This window comes from Bubalus bubalis, chromosome 21, assembly GCF_019923935.1.
Source record: "Bubalus bubalis isolate 160015118507 breed Murrah chromosome 21, NDDB_SH_1, whole genome shotgun sequence".
NCBI lineage: Eukaryota > Metazoa > Chordata > Mammalia > Artiodactyla > Bovidae > Bubalus > Bubalus bubalis.
In genome coordinates this window covers 48,953,881-48,978,526 of record NC_059177.1, presented here as the reverse complement: position 1 = coordinate 48,978,526, position 24,646 = coordinate 48,953,881, and the positions used below count along the sequence as shown (strand labels likewise).

Here is a 24,646-nt window from a genome sequence, read left to right as displayed (position 1 = left end):
GGCAATTATGAATAAATATGCTGTAATCATCTGTGTGCAGATTTTTGTGGGAACATAAATTTCCAGCTCCTTTGGATATATATCAAGGAACAAGTTTGCTGGATCATATGGGAAGAGTGTGCTTATTTTTGTAAGAGATTACTGAACTGTCTTTCAAGTTGGCTGTAACAATTTGTATTCCCAGTCACTAGCAATGAATGAGAGTTCCTGTTGCTCCGTATTCCCACTAACATTTGGTGTTACCAATATTCTGGATTTTGGCGATTCTGGTATGTATGTGGTAGTAGTTTCTCATTGTTTTTTAATTTGCATGTTTCTGATGATATATGGTGTGATGCATATTTTCATGTGCTTATTTGCTGTTTGTATATCTTCTTTCAGAGAAGGCAATGGCACCCCACTCCAGTACTCTTGCCTGGAAAATCCCATGGACGGAGGAGCCTGGTGGGCTGCAGTCCATGGGATCGCACAGAGTTGGACACGACTGAAGTGACTTAGCAGCTTAGCAGCAGCATATCTTCTTTGATGAGGTGTCTGGTAAGGTTTTTGGCCCATTTTTAAGCTAGGTTGTTTGCTATTAATGAAGGATTTTATTAAATGTTTTTCTTTTTACAACTATAGAGAGAATTAAATGGTTTTCCTCTTATATCTGTTAACATTGTGAATTACATCAATAGATTTTTTTTTTTTTTTTTACTCTGGCAATTTCCTCACAGTGGTGGGCGTTGGCCATATTTAAGACTACCTGGCATCTGAGCCCTGTGTTTGGCTTATCTGTCTTGGTGGAAGACAGCTTGCCTCTAATTATAGAGATGTAAATGCCAATTTCTTGCTTTTCCAGCTTCCCTGGCTGCTGGGCAGACATACGACAGGTTTGGCCAGTCAAATGTACCCACTAGGATTTTTCAACTTGCAGCTTGGGATGCGGAGAACGAAGAGAGCATCCTTTGTGTCTGTGGTGGAATCTTCATCAGGCTAGTTCTAGGCTGTGGTGTTTTCTGTGGTACTGGATATGTAGCTTTTCTTTGCTCTATTTTTTCTCTCTCTCTCTCTCTCTTTCTTTTTTTGGCCACACAGTGGGATTTTAGTTCTCCAACCGGAATCAAACCCCGGCTCTCAGCAATGAGAGCATGGAGTCCTAACCACTGGACTGCCAGGGAATTACCTGTTGTTTGTGAGACTGCTCTTCATGCTTCTTGAAAATCTGGTGAGCGAATAAATATTGTTTCATTACTTTCATTTTCTGCTTAAATAAATATGAATCAGCTTGTATTGTCTATAGTTAAGAAAATGATAAATACACTTGCATTCATAAGGTAAATTCCACTCATTTAAGTATTATTTGAAATGATCATTGAATTAAGCTTGTTAATATTTGCATGTGGGTTCACAAGCCAGATTGGCCTATATAGTTTTCTCTTCCTATGCTTACCTAACCTGATTTTGATGTCAAATGGATGCTGACTTCTGGGAGTATTTCTGAAGAAAAAATTCCCAGAGTAGAGTTGCTGGATCAAGGGGTTTGTGCATTTTTCATTTTGATGGATTTTATCAAATTGTTACTCAAAGAGGTTTTGCCGATTTACATTCTGACCAACAACATATAATACTGCCTGTTTCTCTTTACTCTTACCAACTTGGAGGACCTGTCATTACCAGTTAACCTTTTATTTTTTTTAATGTGTGAATTGAGCATCTTTGCATATGTTTAGAATTGTTTCCCCCCTGCTGTTTCTTTTTCTATGAACTACTGGTTTTTCTTACTTGGGCAAAGTTCTGGTTTACCCTTTTGTCCTGTAGTGATCTTCTGGTCTGGAAGCTAAGTTCCCTCTGATGTTGATTTTAATGGGTGCTGAAACTGGAAAAGACCCTCACTTGGAGGGAAGTTGGCATTGTTGTTTCTGCCTCCTAACTCAATACACTTTTCAGCTGTATCCACCACTTATGCAAAGATTTTATTGGCTTAAAAAGACTATATTTCCTAATGACAGTCAACTATTCTACAAACAAATCAGGTATTGCATTTTAATATTTTAATAAATAGATCCCAAACCAATACAATTTTGGCAGGGGAAGGAGAGGATAAGTAAGTGAAAAGTAGGTAAGGAAATTTTATTTCCAAAATTTTAAGTGTTAAGCTCTAAGAATTTTTATGAGGAAACCCCTTTCCTTTTCACAACCAAATCGTGTACACCCGTGGCGGATGCATGTTGATGTATGGCAAAACCAATACAATATTGTAAAGCAAAAAATAATAATAATAAATGAAAGAACATTAAAAAAACCTTTCAAAGCATGCGTTCTAAAAGTATTTTCCATGGCGTTTTATTTTGGCTGATGAGCTCCCTCTGGAGGCAGGAAAAATATCAGCACCAGAGTTTCTTTTGGTTCCATTAACACACTGTTATGACAAACCTCGACAGTGTTTTAAAAAGCAGAGACATTATTTTGCCAACAAAGGTCCATATAGTCAAAGCTATGGTTTTTCCAGTAGTCATGTATGGATGTGAGAGTTGGACCATAAAGAAAGCTGAACACTGAAGAATTGATGCTTTTGAACTGTGGTGTTGGAGAACACCCTTGAGAGTACCTTGGACTGCAAGGAGATCCAACCAGTCAATCCTAAAGAAGATCAATCCTGAATATTCATTGGAAGGACTGATGCTGAAGCTGGAGCTCCAGTACTTTGGCCACCTGATGTGAAGAGCTGACTCATTAGAAAAGACCCTGATGCTGGGAAAATTGAAGACAGAAGGAAAAGGAGATGCCAGAGGATGAGATGGTTGGATGGCATCACCAACTCAATGGATATGAGTTTGAGTAAGCTCTGGGAGATGGTGAAGGACAGGGAAGCCTGGCATGCTGCAGTCCATGGGGTCACAAAAAGTCAGACACGACTGAGCGACTGAACAAGCAACAATATACTGTTATGCATGTACGCATGCTAAGTCGCCTCAGTCGTGTCTGAGTTTTTGCAACCCTGTGGACTGTAGCCCACCAAGCTCCTCTGTCCATGTAATTTTCCAGGCAAGACTACTGGAGTGGGTTGCCATGCCCTTCTCCAGGGGATCTTCCCAACCCAGGGATCAAACCCTAGTCTCTTATCCTCCTTCATTGGCAGGAGTTCTTTACCACTAGTGCCATGTGGGAAGTCCCCCAAATACTGTTATAACAGTATTAAATTAATTCGGCAAGGTAGCAGGCTACAAAATTGAAGACAAAAATCAGTTGCTAACAATGAACAATCCTAAAAGAAAATTATCCCTGAAAATCCATTTACAATAGCATCAAAAAGAATAAAATACTTAGGAACAAATTTAACTAAGAAAGTGAGAGACTCATACAGTGAGAACTACAGAGCATTGCCTAAAATAACTAAAGAAAATATAAACAAATAGAAATATACTTTGTTAATGTACCAAAAGACTTAGCAAGATGTCAGTACTATCCAAAATAATCTATAGATTCAGTGCAATCCCTATCAAAATCCTGATGACATTTTTTTGCAGAAATAGAAAAGTCTAACCTAAAATTCATATGGAATCTCAGAAACCCTGAATATCCAAAAAAAATCTTGAAAAAGAAAAATAAAGCTGAAGGGCCTATGCTTTGTAGTTTCAGAACTTCCTACAACATTACAGTAATCAAAATAATACGGTATTGCCATTAAGACCAATGGAATAGAAAAGAGAGCTCAGAAATAAACCCTTACATATGTATTCAAATTATTTTTTCCAAGAATGCAAAGACCACTCAGTGGGGGAAAGGACAGTGCTTTCTACAACTAGTATGGAGAAAACCAGATATCTACATGCATATGTGTGAAATTATACCCATATCCAACACCATATAAAAAATAAAGTGTATCAGAGTTCTAAAACTCTTAGAGGAAAAGAGGTCAAAGATTGTACAACGATGGATTTGGCAATGATTTCTTGGATATGACACTGAAAGCACAGGCAACAAAGAAAACAGACAAATTGGACTGCATGAAAATTTAAAATTTTTATGCGTCAAAAGACACTGTTGACAGAGCAAAAAGGCAATCCATGGAATGGGAAAAAATATTTGAAATCACATATCTGGTAAGAAATTAATATCCAGAACACATAGAAGCTTTTAAATCTCAACAACAACAAAACCCAATTTAAAATGAACAAAGGACTTGAATAGACATTTGTCCAAAGGAGATATGCAAGTGACCAATAAGTACAGGTAAAAATCCTTAACATTTCTGATTATTAAGGAAATGCAAGTCAAAATTACAATGAGATACCACCTCACATCTATTTGGATGGATACTATTTTTTTTTAATGTAAAATAATAAATGGAGATGAGAATGTGGAGAAACTGGAACTGTTGTACCCTGTTGGTGGAAATGTAAGGGGATATAGCTGCTGTATAAAAAAAAATTAAAGATGGAATTATGATGTGGCAGTTCCATTCCAGAGTCTTGAAGAATATTTGTTTACATATGTTCATAGCAGCATTTTTCACAACAGCTAAAATATCAAAGCACCCATGTGTCCATCAGTGGATAAATGAATAAGCAAAATGTGGTATATACATACAATGGAATATTATTTAGCCTTAAAACAGAAGGTAATTCTGACTTATGCCACAATATAGATGAAACTTGAGGACATTATGCTAAGTGAAGTAAGTCAGTCACAAAACAGCGAATACTGAATGACTTCACTTTATAGAAGGTATTTGGAGCAGTTAAAATCATAGAGATACTTGGAGTAGTTAAAAGTTGTAAAGAAAGACAAATTCTACATAATAGAATTGTGGTTACCTGGGGCTGGAGGTGGAGGAATGGGTGGTTATTGTTTAATGGGTATTGAGTTTCAATTTTACAAGAAGAAAAGAGTTATGAAGAGGAATGGTGGTGACAGTCTTCAACATTGTTACTGAGTCGCTAAGTTGTGTCTGACTCTTTGCCACCCCATGGACTGTAGCACACCAGGCTTCCCTGTACTTCACTATCTCCCAGAGTCTGCTCAAACTCATGTCCATTGAGTCGGTGATGCCATCCAACCGTCTCATCCTCTGTCACCCTCTTCTCCTCTTACCCTCTGTCTTTCCGAGCATCAGGGTCTTTTCTAGTGAGTCATATCAGGTGGCCAAAATACTGGGGCTTCAGCTTCAGCATCAGACCTTCCAGTGAATATTCAGGGTTGATTTCCTTTAGGATTGACAGGTTTGATCTCCTTGCTGTCCAAGGGTGAACATATATAATACTACTGAACTGTACACTTAAAATGCTTAAGATGGTAAATTTTGTATTACATGTATCTTATGACAATAAAAAAGTAAATGGTAACTAGAATTAAAGCTGAAAAAGTTGAAGCACTTTTAGGGAAGCAGAAAATAGATGGGTGTTCCATATAAATAAGAGAAATCTAGATTGTTGATGTCTTAAGTGTTCAGTGTTCTGGACACAATTCAAAAAATAAAAAGGTGAACTCAACATTGGTATCTTATTCACTTTTCTGGTTAGTGGTAGACGTGGTGAGAAGTATGGTGACTTGTTGAAAAGTCAACAAGTTTATTTTTTTTTCTTTTTCCTAATTCCATGGCATGTGGTATCTTAGTTCCCTGACCAGCAATCAAACCTGTGCCTCCTGAAGTGGAAGCACAGTGTGATTCTTAATCAGTGGACCATCAGGGAAGTCCCAACAAGTTGAATTTTTGAGCAGAATTTTTGACAGTTTCTTTGTGAGGAGGCACAGAATTTGTAGACCAGGACTGCCACGAATGAGGGCATCCTGGTAAATCCCCAGTGTTTCATGTTGGAAGCCAAGAGGACTTACATACCAGGAGAAAAGTGAATTTGAAATAGACTAGCGTTTCCAATGATGAAAAGTCAGTTTCACATCATCTCAGACACTGGTTTAGGGCAACCCAGGATTTCTAATGCTCCAGTCACCTACCAGAGCAAATGTAAATCATCTCTGAAGAAAGAGATTTTCTTTTTGAAAATTTTTCTTATACAGTGTCCATCACTCAATAAAAACTAGCCAAACTGAAGAACAAAAAAAAAAAAACTTGAAAACCAGAGAAATAACTAACAGGAGAATTAGACTCACAAGTGGAGACAAATAATGAAGGTACAGATACAAAGTTTTAAAATAAATATTCTTACTGTGTTAATGAAAACAGAAGACAAAATGAGACTTCAGCAGAAAACTGAAACTTACTTTAAAAGTGTCAAGTGGAGAATTTTAGAACAGAAAAGCACAACGACCAACTAGAAATTTCAATAGGTGAATTTAACAAGATTACACAAAGATGGAGAGAGAATTAATGAACAGAAAAATCAAGAAAAAATACATACATTTAAGCACAGTTCAGTTCAGTCACTCAGTTGTGTCCAACTCTTTGCAACCTCATGAACCACAGCACGCCAGGCCTCCCTGTCCATCACCAACTCCCAGAATCCACCCAAACCCATGTCCATTGAGTCGGTGATGCCATCCAACCATCTCATCCTCTGTCATCCTCTTCTCCTCCTGCCCTCAATCTTTCCCAGCATCAGGGTCTTTTCAAATGAGTCAGCCCTTCGCATCAGGTGGCCAAAGTATTGGAGTTTGAGCTTCAACATCAGTCCTTCCAATGAATATTCAGGACTCATCTCCTTTAGGATGGACTGGTTGGATCTCCTTGCAGTCCAAGGGACTCTCAAGAGTCTTCTTCAACACCACAGTTCAAAAGCATCAATTCTTCGGCACTCAGCTTTCTTCACAGTCCAACTCTCACATCCATACATGACCACTGGAAAAACCATAGCCTTGACTAGACGGACCTTTGTTGACTAATAATGTCTCTGCTTTTCAATATGCTATCTAGGTTGGTCATAACTTTCCTTCCAAGGAGTAAGCGTCTTTTAATTTCATGGCTGCAATCACCATCTGCAGTAATTTTGGAGCTGCCAAAAATAAAGTCAGCCACTGTTTCCACTGTTTCTCCATCTATTTCCTGTGAAGTGATGGGACCGGATGCCATGATCTTAGTTTTCTGAATGTTAAGCTTTAAGCCGACTTTTTCACTCTTCTCTTTCACTTTCATCAAGAGGCTCTTTACTTCCTCTTCACTTTCTGCCATAAGGGTGGTGTCATCTGCATACCTGAGGTTAGTGATATTTCTCCTGGCAATCTTGATTCCAGCTTGTGCTTCCTCCAGCCCAGTGTTTCTCATGATGTACTCTGCATATAAGTTAAATAAACAGGGTGACAATATACACCCTTGATGTACTCCTTTTCCTATTTGGAACCGGTCTGTTGTTCCATGTCCAGTTCTAACTGTTGCTTCCTGACCTGCATACAGGTTTCTCAAGAAGCAGGTCAGGTGGTCTGGTATTCCCATCTCTTTCAGAATTTTCCACAGTTTATTGTGATCCACACAGTCAGAGGCTTTGGCATAGTCAATAAAGCAGAAATAGATGTTTTTCTGGAACTCTCTTGCTTTTTTGATGATCCAGCAGATGTTGGCAATTTGATCTCTGGTTCCTCTGCCTTTTCTAAAACCAGTTTGAACATCTGGAAGTTCACGGTTCATGTATTGCTGAAGCCTGGCTTGGAGAATTTTGAGCATTACTTTACTAGCATGTGAGATGAGTGCAATTGTGCGGTAGTTTGAGCATACTTTGGCATTGCCTTTCTTAGGGATTGGAATGAAAACTGACCTTTTCCAGTCCTATGGCCACTGCTGAGTTTTCCAAATTTGCTAACATATTAAGTGCAGCACTATCACAGCATCATCTTTCAGGATTTGAAATAGCTCAACTGGAATTCTATCACCTCCACTAGCTTTGTTCGTAGTGATGCTTTCTAAGGCCCACTTGACTTCCCATTCCAGGATGTCTGGCTCTAGGTGAGTGATCACACCATCGTGATTATCTGGGTCGTGAAGATCTTTTTTGTATAGTTCTTCGGTGTATTCTTGCCACCTCTTCTTAATATCTTCTGCTTCTGTTAGATCCATACTATTTCTGTCCTTTATTGAGCCTGTCTTTGCATGAAATGTTCCCTTGGTATCTCTCATTTTCTTGAAGAGATCTCTAGTCTTTCCCATTCTGTTGTTTTCCTCTATTTCTTTGCATTGATTGCTGAGGAAGGCTTTCTTATCTCTCCTTGCTATTCTTTGGAACTCTGCATTCAAATGGGTAATATCTTTCCTTTTCTCCTTTGCTTTTCACTTACCTTCTTTTCAGAGCTATTTGTAAGGCCTCCTCAGACAGCCATTTTGCTCTTTTGCATTTCCTTTTCTTGGGGATGGTCTTGATCCCTGTTTCCTGTACAATGTCATGAATCTCCATCCATAGTTCATCAGGCACTCTGTCTATCAGATCTAGTCCCTTAAATCTATTTCTCACTTCCACTGTATAATCATAAGGAAATTCTTAGTCACTGGCTAAAATCTGCTTACCCCAAACGTTAAGGAAACATGCCCACAAAGCAAAGTCAGAAAATGTCCATGAGAAAATGGATTAAAATATTTGAGCACAGGTTCAGACCTTCCTCTCCCACCGCAAATTCTTGGGAGTAACAGAAAAGGTATACCTTTTTTTTTAAGGCATACCTTTTTAAAAAACCTCTAATAGTACCTTGGGAATTCCCTGGTAGCTCAATTGGTAAAGAATCTGCCTACAGTTCAGGAGACCTGGGTTCAATCCCTGGTTTGGGAAGATCCCCTGGAGAAAGATATGGCAACCCACTCCAGTATTCTTGCCTGGAAAATCCCATGCCCAGAGGAGCCTGGTGGGCTACAGTCCATGGGGTGGCAAGAGTTGGACACAACTTAGCAACTAAACCGATAGTACCTTAAAAAAATAGAGATCTTCAGTGGACAGAAATTATATGGATACTTTAAAAAACAGAGGCAAATATGAAAAGACTTAAAGAAAATGAACCAAAGGTCTAAAAAAGATTTCATATATAAGTGGAGAATGGCCATCCAGTTCCTGCAAGGTAGGAGGCAGCTTGTGCAGGGGGCAGCAGAGGCTGTGCGTTATCATAGGAACCAGTTGGAATATATCTGTAATAGGAGCAGTCAACTTTCCTGCTGCGACATGCAGTTGGCAAGATAGGACCTGTTTTCAGGGAGGAACTGACTGGCCTGGGAAGAAGAGGCAGGGCCTGGTACCATGTAACATTCTTGTACAAAAAGACTCCTTCCCAGGAGTCTTCCCACTTACATCTCACCCAAACAGTTTATCCCACATGGGATCTGTGGAATCTCACCGAAACAGTTTATCCCACATGGGAATCTGTGGAATCAGGGACTAAGCACTCATCAGTAAGTTAAAGGAAATCTCAAAGATGAACACCCAACCAGGAATCATCAAGCTTTAGGGGAGACCAACAGCATGAAAAAACCTCCCTAAGCCCAACAAGCAGAAATACAGTAACTAAAGGAAAGATTTAAGACAGTTTAAAGGAATTAAGTTAATGTATCAGTTCAGTTCAGTTCAGTTGCTCAGTCATGTCCAACTCTTTGCGACCCCATGAATCACAGCACGCCAGGCCTCCCTGTCCATCACCAACTCCCGGAGTTATACATTAGTATAAAAAAATATATAATTACACTTTTTTTTGCCACACCACATGGAATATGGGATCTTAAGTTCCCCAACCAGGGATTGAACCTGAGCCCCCTGCTGCAGTGGAAGCACAGAGTCTTAACCATTAGACCACCAGGAAAGTTCAGTGTTCATATTTTTGACAGGAGAAGACCACTTAGCCTTAAAAAAGAAATAACACAGTATTTGAAAGAGCCACTTATGGATCTTGTAGAGGAACAACATAGCTATCAAAATTACAACCTGAGAGATGGGTGGTGGCCAAGAGAGCAGAATCAGAAGACCTTGAATTCATCTCCTACTACAGGCACACCAGAATTACAAGTAGTTACAGAGAAACCATCTATGATAATGACCTGAAAAGTAATAGAAAATATTTTCCACAACTAAAGACATAAAAGGGAAACCACAACAAAATGGGCAGGGGGCCAGAAATGCAATATAGTCAGGACACACCTTTGGGAAGGTGACCCACAAATGGAAGGAATAAGCAAAACTGCAGAAGTCCTCCCCGAGGATTGAGGGGTCTGAGACTCTGCAGCCCAGGGATCCTGCACTGGGAAGATGAGCCTCCAGAACATCTGGCTTTGAAAACCAGAGGGGCTTATTCTGAGAAGAGCCAGAGGGCTATAGGAAACAAACTTGACTCTGACAGGGTGAATGCAAAATCTCAAAAGATTCCAAGTCCAGGTACAGAAGCAGTAGCTTGAAAAGAGCTTGGGTCAGACCCACTTGCTCATCTTGGAAACCCTCCTGGAGGGGCAGAGTGCAGCTGGGGATCTTCCTGTGGATAGAGGTTATGACAGCAGCCATTTTGGGAAGCTCTTTCAACTAGGATAATAACCTGCAATGGTAAGCACCATTTTGGAATCCTTTCTCTAGCCTGTTAACACCAGGGACCCAGCCTCCTCAGACCATTTAGATAGCCACAGTTAGAATTTCAACAAAGAGAAAATATAAAGAGGAGCCAAACGGAGCTGATGAGTAAATGGCTAAATGAAAAAATACACTAGAGGTTGTCCAAATATGAAAAAAGAATTTTAAAAATGAGGATACTTTAAGATACCTCTAGGGGCTTCCCTGGTGTCTCAGTGGTAAAGAATCTGCTTGCCATTGCAGGAGACATGGGTCTGATCCCTGGTGGAACATCCCACATGCTGCACAGCAGCTAAGCCCATGTGCTACAACTATTGAGCCTGTGCTCTAAATCCAGGAGGCCACAACTACTGAGCCCACGTGCCCTCGAGCCTATGCTCTGCAACAAGGGAAGCCACCACACTGAGAAGCCCTTGCACTGCAACTAGAGAGCAGTCCCCACTCTCCACAACCAGAGAAAAGCTCCCCCCCAACAAACAAAGCAACAAAAACCCAGCACAGCCAAAATTAAATAAATTATTTTTAAAAACAGATGAAGACAGCCTAAGAGACTCAGAGAAAACATTAAACACACCAACATTCACATTACAGGGGTCCTAGACGGAGAAAAGAGAGAGAGAGAAAAGACCTGAGAAAATATTTGAAGAGATAATAGCTGAAAACTTCCCTAACGTGGCAATTAAAAGACAATGGAGAAAGTTTTTGAAGGAACAAGGGACAAAACAACAAATAACATGCAAAGGAACTTCTGTACAGTTATCTGCTGACTTCTCAGCAGAAACTCTGCAAGCCAGAAGAGAGTGGCATAATATATTTAGAGTAATGAAAGGGAAGAACCTACAACCAAGATTACTCTACCAAGCAAGGCTCCATTCAGATTTGACAGAGAAATCAAAAGCTTTATAGCCAAGGAAAAGCTAAGAGAATTCAGTACTACCAAACCAGCTTTTCAACAAATGCTAAAGGAACTCCTCTAGGCAAGAAAGAGAACAGCAATTTAAAACAACCTTGTACATATATCTATTACTATATCAAAACCTCAAAAACCTCTACTGTACTCTTGGAGGGCTGTTTATATGCAGGAGTGTCCCTACATAGCTTGTTTGAATTTAATTTTTTTTTTTTCCACAGAGGGCTAGTTTTTGCTTATTGTCTCTCCTCAGTGTGTGCTGGCCATTATCCCCTGTGGTAGGAGTGGTCAGCCACCTCTGCCAAGGGACCTGAGACCAGGAGCCAACCACTGCCCTTCCTTCCTGGAAGCGTGCATGTGGGCTATGTACCTGCACACCCCCTGTCAGCACTGATGGTCTGTGTGAGTTTCTCTCTGCTTTGCTCTCTGCAAACCTGTTGCCACCCTCTCCCCTGAGGCTCCAAAGCTGCTCTGTCATGGCTGATCCCCCTGCTAGTGAGGGGGACTTACCTGTGTTTGAAAATCTTTCCGCTTTCACAATCCCCTCCCAAGGGTACAGATCCTGTCTAGATTCCTTTCTCTTTTCTTCTTTTTTCTTTTGTCCAGTGCAGTTACGTTGAGATTTTCTTGCCCTTTTGGAGGTCTGAGGTCTTCTGTCAGTGTTTAGTAGATGTTCTATAAGAGTTGTTCCACATGTATATGTATTTTTGATGTATCTGTGGGGAGAAGGCGAACTCCACATCCACTACTCTTCCACCATCTTGATCTTTCCCCTTAAGCACTTCTTAATAAATGATTTGGGTAAATTTTCACAATTCTGTATTCCCCAGTAAGCACCACCGAGAATAAGACAGCGCATTTGTGTGTGTGTGTGTTGTTTGCAAGCAGTACATCTTATAACTCTACTCTAGGTATAATCTTTATTTGGAATCATTTCACCTGTAGTTTAAGTTTGGTTATTTTAAAATTTTGAGTAAATGAATCATCCTGTAAATAGTTTGTCTGGCTTCTTTCATTTAGCATGTTTTTGAGATTCACCTATGTTATTGTGTGTTTCAGTGATTTATTCACTTTTAACACTGTGTATTTCATTATATAAATATACTAAAGTTGCTTTCTCTAGTCAATTTTGGTAAACATTTCAATTGTTTCCAATTTTGACCTACTTGAATAAACTTGCTATGAACATTCTTGCACAAATCTTTTGTAGAAAACATGTTTTCATTTTGCTTGTGTAAATACTTGGGAGTAGAATTGCTGAGTTATAGAGTGGAGATATGTTTAAATATATTAGAAACTGCCAAACCATTTTCCATAGTACTTATACTGTTTTATACATAACCACCAACAGTATATACAAGATTCAACTACTGTACATTCTCATCAATATTTGATTGTCACTGTCTTTCACTTTCGGACACGACTGAGTGACTTCACTTTCACTTTTCACTTTCATGCATTGGAGAAGGCAATGGCAACCCACTCCAGTGTTCTTGCCTGGAGAATCCCAGGGATGGGGGAGCCTGGTGGGCTGCCGTCTATGGGGTTGCACAGAGTCAGACACGACTGAAGCGACTTAGCAGCAGCAGCAGTCTTTCACTTTAGCCATTCTCTAGAGTGTCTAAAAAATATCTCATTGTGGTTCTAAATTTATTTCCATCATGGATAATGATACTGGGCATCTTTTCATGTGCTTCTTAGTCATAGTACATCCCCTTTTGTAAAACACTTAAGATTTTACTCCAAACTCATTCTTTCTGCATATTATTTCCTTCCATTGTTTGATTGAACTGAAATCCATGCAATTGAATTCCCTGTTGATGAATATTTAAATTGTCTCAAATGTATGTTTTTATCAACGGGCATGAAATGATGAACTTTGTACAGCTTTGTGCGCCAGTGGGCCAATATTTTCAGTATTCTGCCATTTTGGCCATTTATAGCTTTAAGAATGGACAGAACTTACATGTTTTCACAAAAAAGGGCTCAATGGTTGGGAACCATTTTGATGCCTGAGTCATAGGTGCCCTTATGACATCATTCCTGGTTTCCCTTCTTCCTGCCTGAGATGTGGCTGGAAGAGTACAGACCTGACAGCAATGAAACCATCTAACTCCTAACTATGGGAAATTTAAGGGATTGCAGACCTGAGAGATTTGAACCATCTATTTCCAAGTCATGGGCATTCAATTTTGTGTAAGAGAGAGAGCCAGTCTACCCGAAGTTGCAGGCAGGGAAAGGTGGATTTCACAGTTGTTAAGGATACAAGTCCTCTTGCCTCTGGGCAAGGCAAGAGGTGGAGCATGTGGTAGACTCAGAACCGAATTTACAGAGAGCAACCTATTCTTATCTTTCCCCTCTCAACTCTGATTACAGAAGGATGGCCACGTTTGTCAAATTGTAGTAGAAGACGTTGATGAAACCACATTACTACGTGAAGCGAAGAAGAAAAAGGAGAAAAAAAAACCTGAAACACCTCTACCACAGGTAGGCCAATAGAGGTTCTCAAAGTTGAAGGGGACCCAAACCTGCAATGTATCTAACTAAAGTCACCCAGAGGTGACAGTTGTCTTTCTCTGTGGCCCATAGCATGGGATGATCAGGGAATTTGTCACCCTTGTAGCTCAGCTGGTAAAGAATCTGCCTGTGATGCGGGAAACCTGGATTTGATCCCTGGGTTGGGAAGATCCCCTAGAGAAGGGAAAGGTACCCATTCCAGTATTCTGGCCTGGAGAATTCCATGGATTGAATAGTCCATGGGGTCGCAAAGAGTCAGACATGACTGAGCAACTTTCACTTTCATTCTCACGTCCATACATGACTACTGGAAAAAGCATAGCTTTGACTAGAAGGACCTTTGTCAGCAAAGTAATGTCTGCTTTTTAATATGCTGTCTAGATCGGTCATAGCTTTTCTTTGGAGCCAGCATCTTCTAAATTCATCGCTGCAGTCACCATCTGCAGTGATTTTGGAGCCCAAGAAAATTAAGTCTGTCTCTGTTTCCACTATTTCCCCATCTATTTGCCATGAAGTGATGGCACTAGATGCCATAGTTTTCTGAAGGTTGAGTTTTAAGTCAGCTTTTTCACTCCCCTCTTCCACTTTCATCAAGAGGCTCTTCAGTTCCTCTTTGCTTTCTGTCATAAGGGTGGTATCATCTGCATATCTGAGGTTATTGATATTTTCCTGGCAATCTCGATTCCAGCTTATGCTTTATCCAGCCCAGCATTTCGCATGATGTACTCTGCATGGAAGTTAAATAGCAGGGTGACAAAATACAACCTTCGTGTACTCATTTCCCAATTTGGAACCAGTCTGTTGTTTGTGTCTGGTTCTAGTGGTTGCTTCTTGACCTGCATAAAAATTTCTCAGGAGGCAAGCAAAGTGGTCTGGTATTCCCATCTCTTTAAGAATATTCCACAGTTTGTTATGATCCACACAATCAAAGGCTTTGGCATAGTCAATAAAGCAGAAGTAGTTGTTTTTCTGGGATTTTCTTGCTTTTTCTATGATCAAACAGATGTTGGCAATTTGATCTCTGGTTCCTCTGCCTTTTCTAAATCCAGCTTGAACATCTGGAAGTTCTTGGTTCATGTACTGTTGAAACCTGGCTTGGAGAATTTTGAGCATTACTTTGCTAGCATGTGAGATGAGTGCAATTGTGGGGTAGTTGAACATTCTTTGGCGTTGCCCTTCTTTGGGATTAGAATGAAAACTGACCATTTCCAGTCCTGTGGCCACTGCTGAGTTTTCCAAATTTGCTGGCATATTGAGTGCAGCACTTTCATAGCATCATCTTTTAGGACTTGAAATAGCTCAGCTGGTATTCCATCACCTCCACTAGCTTTGTTCCTAGTGATGCTTCCTAAGGCCCACCTGACTTTGGATTCCAGCATGTCTGGCTCTAGGTGAGTGATCATACCATCGTGGTTATCTGGGTCATGAAGATCTTTTTTGTATAGTTCTTCTGTGTATTCTTGCCACCTCTTAATATTTTCTGCTTCTGTTAGGTCCCTACCATTTCTGTCCTTTATTGAACCCATCTTTGCATGAAATGTTCCCTTGGTATCTCTAATTTTCTTGAAGAGCTCTCTAGTCTTTCACATTCTGTTGTTTTCCTCTATCTCTTTGCATTGATCCCTGAGGAAGCCTTTCTTATCTCTCCTTGCTATTATTTGGAACTCTGAATACATATGGATATCTCTTTCCTTTTCTCCTTTGCCTTTCACTTCTCAGTCTGATTTCTGTATTGACCATCTGGCGATATTCATGTGTAGAGTCTTCTCATGTGCTGTTGGAAGAGGGTGTTTGCTATGACCAGTGCTTTTTCTTGACAAAATTCTGTTAACCTTTGCCCTGCTTCATTTTGTGCCCCAAAGTCAAACTTGCCTTTTACTCCAGGTATCTCTTGACTTCCTACTTTTGCATTCCAGTCCCCTATGATGAAAAGGATATCTTTTTTGGGTGTTAGTTCTAGAAGGTTTTGTAGGTCATCATAGAACTGTTCAACTTCAGCTTCATCGGCATTAGTGGTTGAGGCATAGACTTGGATTACTGTGATATTGAATGGTTTGCCTTGGAAATGAACAGAGATCATTCTTTGATTTTTGAGATTGCACCCAAGTACTGCATTTTGGACTCTTTTGTTGACTATGAGGGCTACTTCATTTCTTCTAAGGGATTCTTGCCCACAATAGATAATAATGGTCATCTGAATTAAATTCACATATTCCAGTCCATTTTAGTTCACTGATCCCTATAATGTTGATGTTCACCCTTGCCATCTCCTGTTTGACCACTTCCAATTTTCCTTGGTTCATGGACCTAACATTTCAGGTTCCTAATGCAATATTGTTCTTTACAGCATCAGACTTTACTTCCATCACCAGTCACATCCACAGCTGGCTGTTAGAAACCCAAGTCTAGAACTGTGTGGGAGTGCGTGTGTGTTTACATGAGTGCATATATATGAGTTAACTGAAGTTCAAGATGTGAGAACCAAAAGAAGTGAAAGTGAGAAATAAATGAGCAGGGCTCCAAACTGTGTGGAACAGGCAAGTGTCTAATCCTGTGATTTGACAGAGAAGCCAGCAGGTTATGCATTGGAGCTGGTGTCAGGCATGAAAGGAGAGCAAAGGATGCCCGTTCTCCAGTGTGTGGGTGCAGTCTGAAGCAAAGTGATATGCTTCCCAGGTAGGTATCAGGCCCAGGGTGCAACAGAATAACCCATTGACCCATAGACCATGGTGTTCTTGTTCTAGACTGGCCAAACAAGCCCAAGGAACCAGGTGACAGCTAGGGCAGGTGTGCCCCCAAGCAACATATGAGGACTGTGAGACTCCATGTTCAGCTGTGATGTGTCTGTTAAACCAAGAGTGGTGGAGGCAGGGTACCTGTCTGGTCTTCTGGCTCCAGCCAGTGGCATGCTCAGTGCTCAGGAACTGCTGGGGAATTGACCATTGTTGATGCAGTATCAAGACCCCTTCCTAGCTCATGCCAGAGCTGAGGTGGGTTGGGAACATTTTCTGAGTGTCCTTTCTTTTTCCTTGTAGCCTCCGCCTCAGGTGAAAAAGCCAAAACCACCCAAAAAGGTGGTTATAAGCAATGAGCTGCAAGCAATAAAAATCCAGGCCTGGTGGCGGGGCACCCTGGTGCGCAGGACACTACTGCATGAGGCTCTCAGAGCATGGATTATTCAATACTGGTGGAAACAGAAGCTGGTAGAACTCCTGGAGAAGAAACGACGGGCTATGCTGCAGTATTATGCTCAGAAAAAATGGGCAGTGGTCAGGCTACAGTCCTGGGTTCGCATGTGGCGCGTCCGGGATCGTTACCGCCGTTTGCTCCATGCTGTCCGCATCATCCAAGTCTACTGGCGCTGGCATAATTGCCATACCCGGGGCATTTTTAGGGGCAGCTATGAACTCACAGCAAGCCAGCTAGGACTTGAGCTTGAGATCTTTCTGGGATCACACATCTGTCGGATTACGGACTGCATCCCCTTCCCAATAAAGAATTGATCAGGTCGGCTCCAACACTGTGTCACAAGGTCTCTGTCAGACAAGCTTCAGGAGGTCCTGTCTCAGTGAAGGGTCAAAGTAAATGACGGCAGATATTGGGTATCTCACAGGTCAGCTCTGAGGTTATCTGGGGTCCCATATGAAGGAGGAGTCTAAGAGCCAGGAACTGGATAGGTGGGGTCTGTGATTAATTAGCAGTGGCTGCCATGAGTAGGAGAGATGGGGTTGCAGGGCTGCCAAGTCAGCCAACTCCAGGGAAACTCCTTCATAGTGTGGTCTATAGTTTTCTGTTTTCATTTGTCAATGGTTTCCTCTGCTGTGCAAAAGCTTGTAGATGATTAGGTCCCTTTTGTTTATTTTTGCTTTTACTTCTGTTGCCTTAGGAGACTGACTGAAGAAAACATTGATATGATTTATGTTGGAGAATACTTTGCCTATGTTCCATTCTAGGAGTTTTATGGTGTCTTGTCTTATATTTAAGTCTTTAAGCCATTTGTAGGGTTTTTTTTGTGTGTAGTGAGAGGGTGTATTCTAACTTCATTAATTTACATAGGGCTGTACAACTTCCCAACAGCACTTGCTGAAGAGACTGTCTTTTCCCCATTATGTATTCTCACCTCCTTTGTTGAAGATTAATTGGCCATAGGTGATTAATTGATCATGGGCTATCTGTTTGGTTCTCTTGATCCATGAGTCTGTTTTTGTGTCAATACCATGTTGTTTGGATTACCGTCACTTCGTAGTATTATCTGAGGTCTGGCAGTGTTATGCTTCCTGCTTTGTTCATTTTCCTCAGGATTTCTTTGGCAATTATCAGTCTTTTATGGTTCCATATAAATTTTAGGATTATATATTCCAGTTCTGTGAAAAATTACGTGGGTAAGTTAAATCTGGGCTTCCCTGGTGGCTCAGTTCCGTAAAGAATCCATTAAATCTGTGATTTGCTTTGGGTAGCATGGCCATTTTAACAGTGTTATTTCTGTCAATCCAAGAGCATTTCCATTCAATTTAGACCAATTCCCAAAGTCCCCTCAACCCACATGGGGACAACAGAAGCCCACACAGCCTGGCCTTGGCCATCTCACTCTCTCAGTACCTTCCGTGGTGGCTCTGTTAATATCAAATAAACCCAACACCTTCCCATCTCAGTGCTTTGCTCTTGTTGCCTCATCTAGAATTTGAATGGTCTGAGTGAGAATCTAATCATGGATTGGTCACCTGAGAGCCAGATGTGGAATTTTATCCTTTGCCTAGTTCACCTGGTCAGCAGAACAAAGCCATAGGCAATCATCCATTCCTGAAACAACTGCATGAGGAATAGATGAACTGGTCAGGTCCTTCTCTTGCCCTCTACTCCACTTAGGCAAAGCATGTGTATGTCAGCCTTCACTCAAGAATAACTCTGAGCTCTACCTCCTAAAGAAAGTGGGCAGTCTTACCATGAAGAGATCCTATTATGTATGCTGGAACTACAGGAAATAGGGCAATGTTTTCCAAACTTTACCAATGGTCCCAATGACATGGAGGGTCTCATTAAAGCAGATTGTTGGGCCCAACCCATCATTTCTGATTCATTATATCATGTTCCCAAGAATGAGTGTTTGTAACAGGTTTCCAGGTGATGCTGTGACTACTGTTTTAGGAAACTCCATTATCCATATCACTGGGGTAGCGTTTAACTATGTGGTGGCTGTAGATGAAAGCAGAACTAAAGTAACAGTGGTTTAAACAAAAAGAGGTTTCAGTTTACAAACAGGGGTTCCAAGCCTGGTACAGTACCCACAGGGTAAGAAATCTTTTCCCCTTACAATCTGTTACTGTGCTATATATGGCCTCTCATCCCCAGGTCACTTCATGATCCAAAATGGCAGCTTCAAGATCAATAATTAGATCTGCAATCTAGCCAGTAAAGATGAACGAGAAGGAGAAAGGCATGCTACTTCTCTTTAAGGGCATATCCTTGAATTTACATATGCTGCTTTTGTGCACAGCTCAGAAGGATATAAAAGAAGATCTAAATAAATAGGAAAAATAAGTAATTGATAAAATGACTTAGAGTTGTAAAGTTGTCAATTATCTCTAAGTTAATCTGTAAATTAACCTCAGTTCCAGTAAAAATCTCATTAGAAGTTTTGGGGAAATTACCAAACTGAGGAAAAAGTATTTTGAAGAATAAATAAATATCCACAGAAAAAGAGACTGGGAAAATGATCAGTCACATAAAATACATTATAAACTTGTAATAATAACATACTGTGAAGTTGAGGCACCAGCTGTTAAGAGTCTAAGGTGAGGATTAAACATTTATTCAAGGATTTGTAGAATTTCCGCTTCATGCCATTCCCCTCCTTCGTGTGTATCATTGGGTGATAGCCCCTCTTCTGCCCTAGCAAGAGAGAGTTTTATTTTCTGGATAATTTAAAGCAAAGAACATCCGGAGTCAAGGATTTCACGCATTGCTAAAGGCAGAGGTGAAGTGCCATACTAACGTGGAGGGATTGATTGGAAGTGTGTAGGCTGAATAGTGAAGCCTCAAGCCATCTGTGCCAACTCAGCTACCTAACGGCCTGTGGTCAACTTTAATTTCCTACTCTCTGACTCAAAGTTTGGGATTCTTCTCTGAGGAATCAGTCCATTATTGTTGCTTGAATAGCAAACTGCCACAAGCCTCAGTTGCATGCAACAGTAAACCTAGGCTGCATTCCACTGGGATGGTTTGACTGGGGAAGCTCTGCTCCACATTTCTCATCCTTCTCCTCATACCAGCAAGCTACCTAGGCACTTTCTTGTCTTGGCAATGGCAAAAATGTGAAATGGCAAACATTAATGGACAAAACCTTTCAAAGCCAAAGTCAAACTTTCATGTCATGCTGCCTTTATTCTACTGGCCAAAGCAAGTCACATAGCCAGACCCAACACACAGGAGGACAGATTCCATTCCCTTATGCAAAGAAACTTCAAAGTCCCATAGCAAAAGGAGTGAATATAAGGCCTCTAATGCGATCTACCATGGGCTCCAAAGAATAAAACAAATGATTACTGATGTTTGAAATGAAACCCAACTCTGCCTTATTAGCCCTTACTGAATGGAATCCTAAGCCCCACCATGGACACTGAGTAGCATTCTCCTGTTATACATAAATAGGCAACTTAACATAAATTATTGATATTTTCATAAGGCTGCTCACATGAAAGACTAAGACAAAAACACAAACAGGAAAAAGAGCTTAAAAGAAATAGAGCCAGTACTGGGAACAGAAGAAAAAGGTTAAAAAAAAAACTCAAGCTAACAACTATAGTTTTCTAGACTGATAAGAGATGATAAATCAGTGAAATAAGAATGATGTGTCAGCCTTCAGAATGCAAGAAAATAATAGCAAATAAAGCAACTGACAAAGAATTAATCTCCAAAATATACAAGCAGCTCATGCAGCTCAATACCATAAAAATAAATGACCCAATCAAAAAATGGGCCAAAGAACTAAACAGACATTTCTCCAAAGAAGACATACAGATGACTAACAAACACGTGGAAAGATGCTCATCACTCATTATCAGAGAAATGCAAATCAAAACCACAATGAGGTACCATCTCACACCAGTCAGAATGGCTTCCATCAAAAGGTCTATAAACAATAAATGCTGGAGAGGGTGTGGAGAAAAGGAAACCTTCTTACACTGTTGGTGGGAATGCAAACTAGTATAGCCACTATGGAGAACAGTGTGGAAATTCCTTAAAAAACTGGAAATAGAACTGCCATATGACCCAGCAATCCCACTGCTGGGCATAATACCAAGGAAACCATAATTGAAAGAGACACATGTACCCCAGTGTTCATTGCAGCACTGCTTACAATAGCTAGGACATGGAAGCAAGCTAGATGTCCATTGGCAGACGAATCGGTAAGGAAGTTGTGGTACATATACACAATGGAATATTACTCAGCTATAAAAAAGAATGCATTTGAGTCAGTTCTAATGAGGTGGATGAAACTGGAGCCTGTTACACAGAGTGAAGCAAGCCAGAGAGAGAAACACCAATGCAGTATATTAATGCATATATATGGAATTTAGAAAGATGGGAACAACGATCCTATATGCAAGACAGCAAAAGAGACACAAATGTAAAGAACAGACTTTTGGACCATGTGGGAGAAGGTAAGAATGGGACGATATGAGAGAAAAGCATTGAAACATGTATATTATCGTATGTAAAACAGATGACCAGTGCAAGTTTGATCCATGAAGCAGAGCACAAAGCTGGTGCTCTGGGACAACCCTGAGGGATGGGGTGGAGAGGGAGATGGCAGGGGGTTCAGGATGGTGGGACACATGTATACCCATGGCTGATTCATGTTGATGTATGGCAAAAAACCACCACAATATTGCAAAGTAATTAGCCTCCAATTAAAATTAATTAATTTTTAAAAAAGAATGGTGTGCCATTAAAAGAATATTCAGAGAATAGGAAAGAGCGTCTGAAAGTTGACTCTTAAAAAAATAGAAAAAGTCTTCTCAAAAGTAACACAGGAAAGACAGAGTTGGAAAATAACGTAGAAAATATTGAAAAATTAGAGGATTGCTTCAATTAAAATTAATTAATTTAAAAAAAAGAATGGTGTGCCATTAAAAGAATATTCAGAGAACAGGAAAGAGCGCCTGAAAGTTGACTCTTAAAAAAATAGAAAAAGTCTTCTCAAAAGTAACACAGGAAAGACAGAGTTGGAAGATAATGTAGAAAATATTGAAAAATTAGAGGATTACTCTATGATCTGACTAATAAGATTTGTGTAAGTATTAAAAGCTAATGGCCAATGACAAGGCCCTGGCCTGTCAGCTTTGTAGAAGGTGAATTTCCATGAAGAAATTTCCACAGAAAGTATCGAAACAAGTAAAATGTTTATTAGAAGGAAAAAGTACAAATGAATTGAATCACACAGGCGGGCTCAGAAAGAGTCCTATCCTCATGGTAGTTTGAATCACTTATATGGGGCATGTCTTACAGGTTTCTTCTAGCCAGTCATCTTGCCCTTGCCTGGCTCTGAGTCTGTATTTGGTTTAACTCAGGGTCCTCCCATGTATGTGCGTGCATCTCTTAGCCAAGATGGATTCTAGTGAAGAGGCCAAGGATAGGTTTACATCATCTACTATGGGGTGGTGCCTCCTCCCTTTCTGGCCCCCAAGAAGCCTTTCTGCTCATGTGTAGTCAGAAAGATCTCTTTGAGCTCGAGAATGAGAAATATGTGGTCTCTCTATCTTTTGTCTAGGCAGGGCTCAGCTCCTCTCTTGCTCCTGCTATTATCTTCATCTTGGGAGTATCTGTCCACAGGGGACAAACTTCAGCTGCTCAGCCTGGAGCCCACCTATCTCCTGCCCCAAGTTCACACAGCCAGAAAGAATCTGTATCAAGTCTGGAACCCAGATGCTTACCCTTGAGTCACACTGTGTCTCACAGACTGTCTCACACAAGTCTCTAGCCAGAGAAATGCAAAGTCAAACGGCTAGGCAACACCACTTTGCATCTTTCAGTTTAAGAAAAATTAGTGATTGACAGAAGTTAGATCAGATCTGCCACAGTGGAGAGCAGTTTGTCAGGATTTTGTGGTGTGGAGGAGCCACCTGTTCTATGACTCAGCAAGCCACCCTGTGTGTAACCCTGGAGAATGCCTCCCACAGCTGCCGAGCGATAGGAAGATGCTCCTTGCAGCATTGTCTGTTGTAGAGAATCCTTGGAGGTCACTTAGAAATTAATTCAGAGGATAAAAACAGATTATTCTGGGTCATGAGTACATATAGAGTCACTGTTATCAAATTATATATATATATAAACATTTTCATAATAGAGTTTCTATGAAGCTGTGTGGGAAGAGAAAGGGAATCAAGAGTGTACTTCATGGTATGGCTGTCAGTAGCACTCTCTTGTCATGATAATGTAAACGCTAAGTCATGATCAGACCTAAGTTGCAAATAACCTCATACGGAAAATGAGGGGAGGAAAATGTGGAGTTGTTTGGAATGGGGCAGAAAAACTAAATTATCTTCATTGGTGGAAAGTTGATAGATAATGCTTTGAAATGAAGAGGGCATGTCAGCCTGTTAATTGAGATCTGGAGAGAGAGAGTGTGAACATGGCTGGGAAGTGACTGTGGAGACAGTTGGAAGACTGATGGCTTTTGAAGCAAGCCTGAATACCTAATTAACCTTAAATGACCACTGCCACTACAGGAGGAGTCTGAGATATTACGTGTCTCCTAGGTAATGATCATTTGGGAAATTCCTCCTGCCCACTATATTTCAGACAGGATGAAAGGGCTTCTTTTGTTATAAGGAATGTAACATTGGCCTGCTAAGTGTAGCTCAACAGCTATAGAAGGACAGCAGCTGGAGAGAGGGAGCAGAAATTGACTGAGGTGCATCCATCCCAAACCTTCCTTGGCCCCTTCTGCTCACCATCCATATCCACACTCTTCCCCATTAGAGGAGGGACTTTCTCACCTGCTGAAGAAGGGCACCATTGCAGAGAAAATGGGAGGGTGTGGAGAGCAGCCTGAGCCTATGCACCTTCCTCTGCATTATGGGAGCTGCTCTGCTCAGTAGCTGAGGACAGGATGATCTTGTGGGTGGACCAAACCAGAGATCATTCTTGGGACAAGACACACTCTCAGGGGATGTGGTTCTACCAAAGACCCTGGTGCATCCCTAGTAGGAGGGAAATGCAGGTGTTTCCACTTTATCCAACAAGTTTGAGCCTGGAGAAGGCAACATGGTCCTTGGGTCATAGTTGCCCTTGTGACATCATGGCTGTCTCCTCATCTACCATCCTTTCTGCCTCTGCCAAGACCAATGGAGCAGTGACCAGAGAGGGATATGAACACCTGAACCACTGCCCCAAAACCATGGGCAGTAAATGCTCTGTAAGACTTAGGCACTCCCTTCCCCAAGGGTGGGGAGTTTCCCCATGGCTGAGGGAAGCACTAGATGACTTCAAGGACCCTGGAAAAGAACAGGGAGCTGGGGCTTTGGGAACTTTGCACAGAGACTGGTCCTAACTCATGTTTTCTCCCTACGTTCTGATTGCAGAAGCCTGAAACAGAACCAGAACCAGATAATGACGATCTAGAGAAAGAGAGGAAAAGGAAGGTAGGTGGGGCCCAGGAGCATGTGGGAACCTCAGACCATTGGCCTTCTGACCCCAGGGTCCCTGGAAGTAAAGGCTTCATCTCTAGTCTCACAGGAATCAGCTCAGTGGTGCCTTC

General features: G+C 40.9%; 1 protein-coding gene across 8 annotated transcripts in view; it reads left to right on the top strand.

Annotated features, from left to right (window-relative positions):
- The first annotated feature begins 470 nt into the window (after window positions 1–470).
- Window positions 471–24,646, top strand: part of LOC102404794 (IQ domain-containing protein F2) — a 41,324-nt gene continuing 17,148 nt past the window's right edge. For 2 of the 8 annotated variants that reach the window (XM_044933680.1, XM_044933679.1), the window contains exons 1-4: window positions 471–530; window positions 842–1,207; window positions 13,747–13,857; window positions 24,471–24,530. Coding sequence is in view for 2 of the 8 variants with exons in the window: in XM_044933679.1 (XP_044789614.1) it covers window positions 1,190–1,207; window positions 13,747–13,857; window positions 24,471–24,530 (189 nt within the window). In the remaining 6 variants the exon portion in view is untranslated. Of the gene's footprint in view, window positions 538–841; window positions 1,208–12,976; window positions 13,567–13,746; window positions 13,858–16,452; window positions 16,564–16,922; window positions 17,064–21,976; window positions 24,305–24,470; window positions 24,531–24,646 lie in introns of those variants that run through there. The other 6 variants (XR_006547294.2, XR_006547292.1, XR_006547293.1 and 3 more) reach the window with 6 other exon arrangements.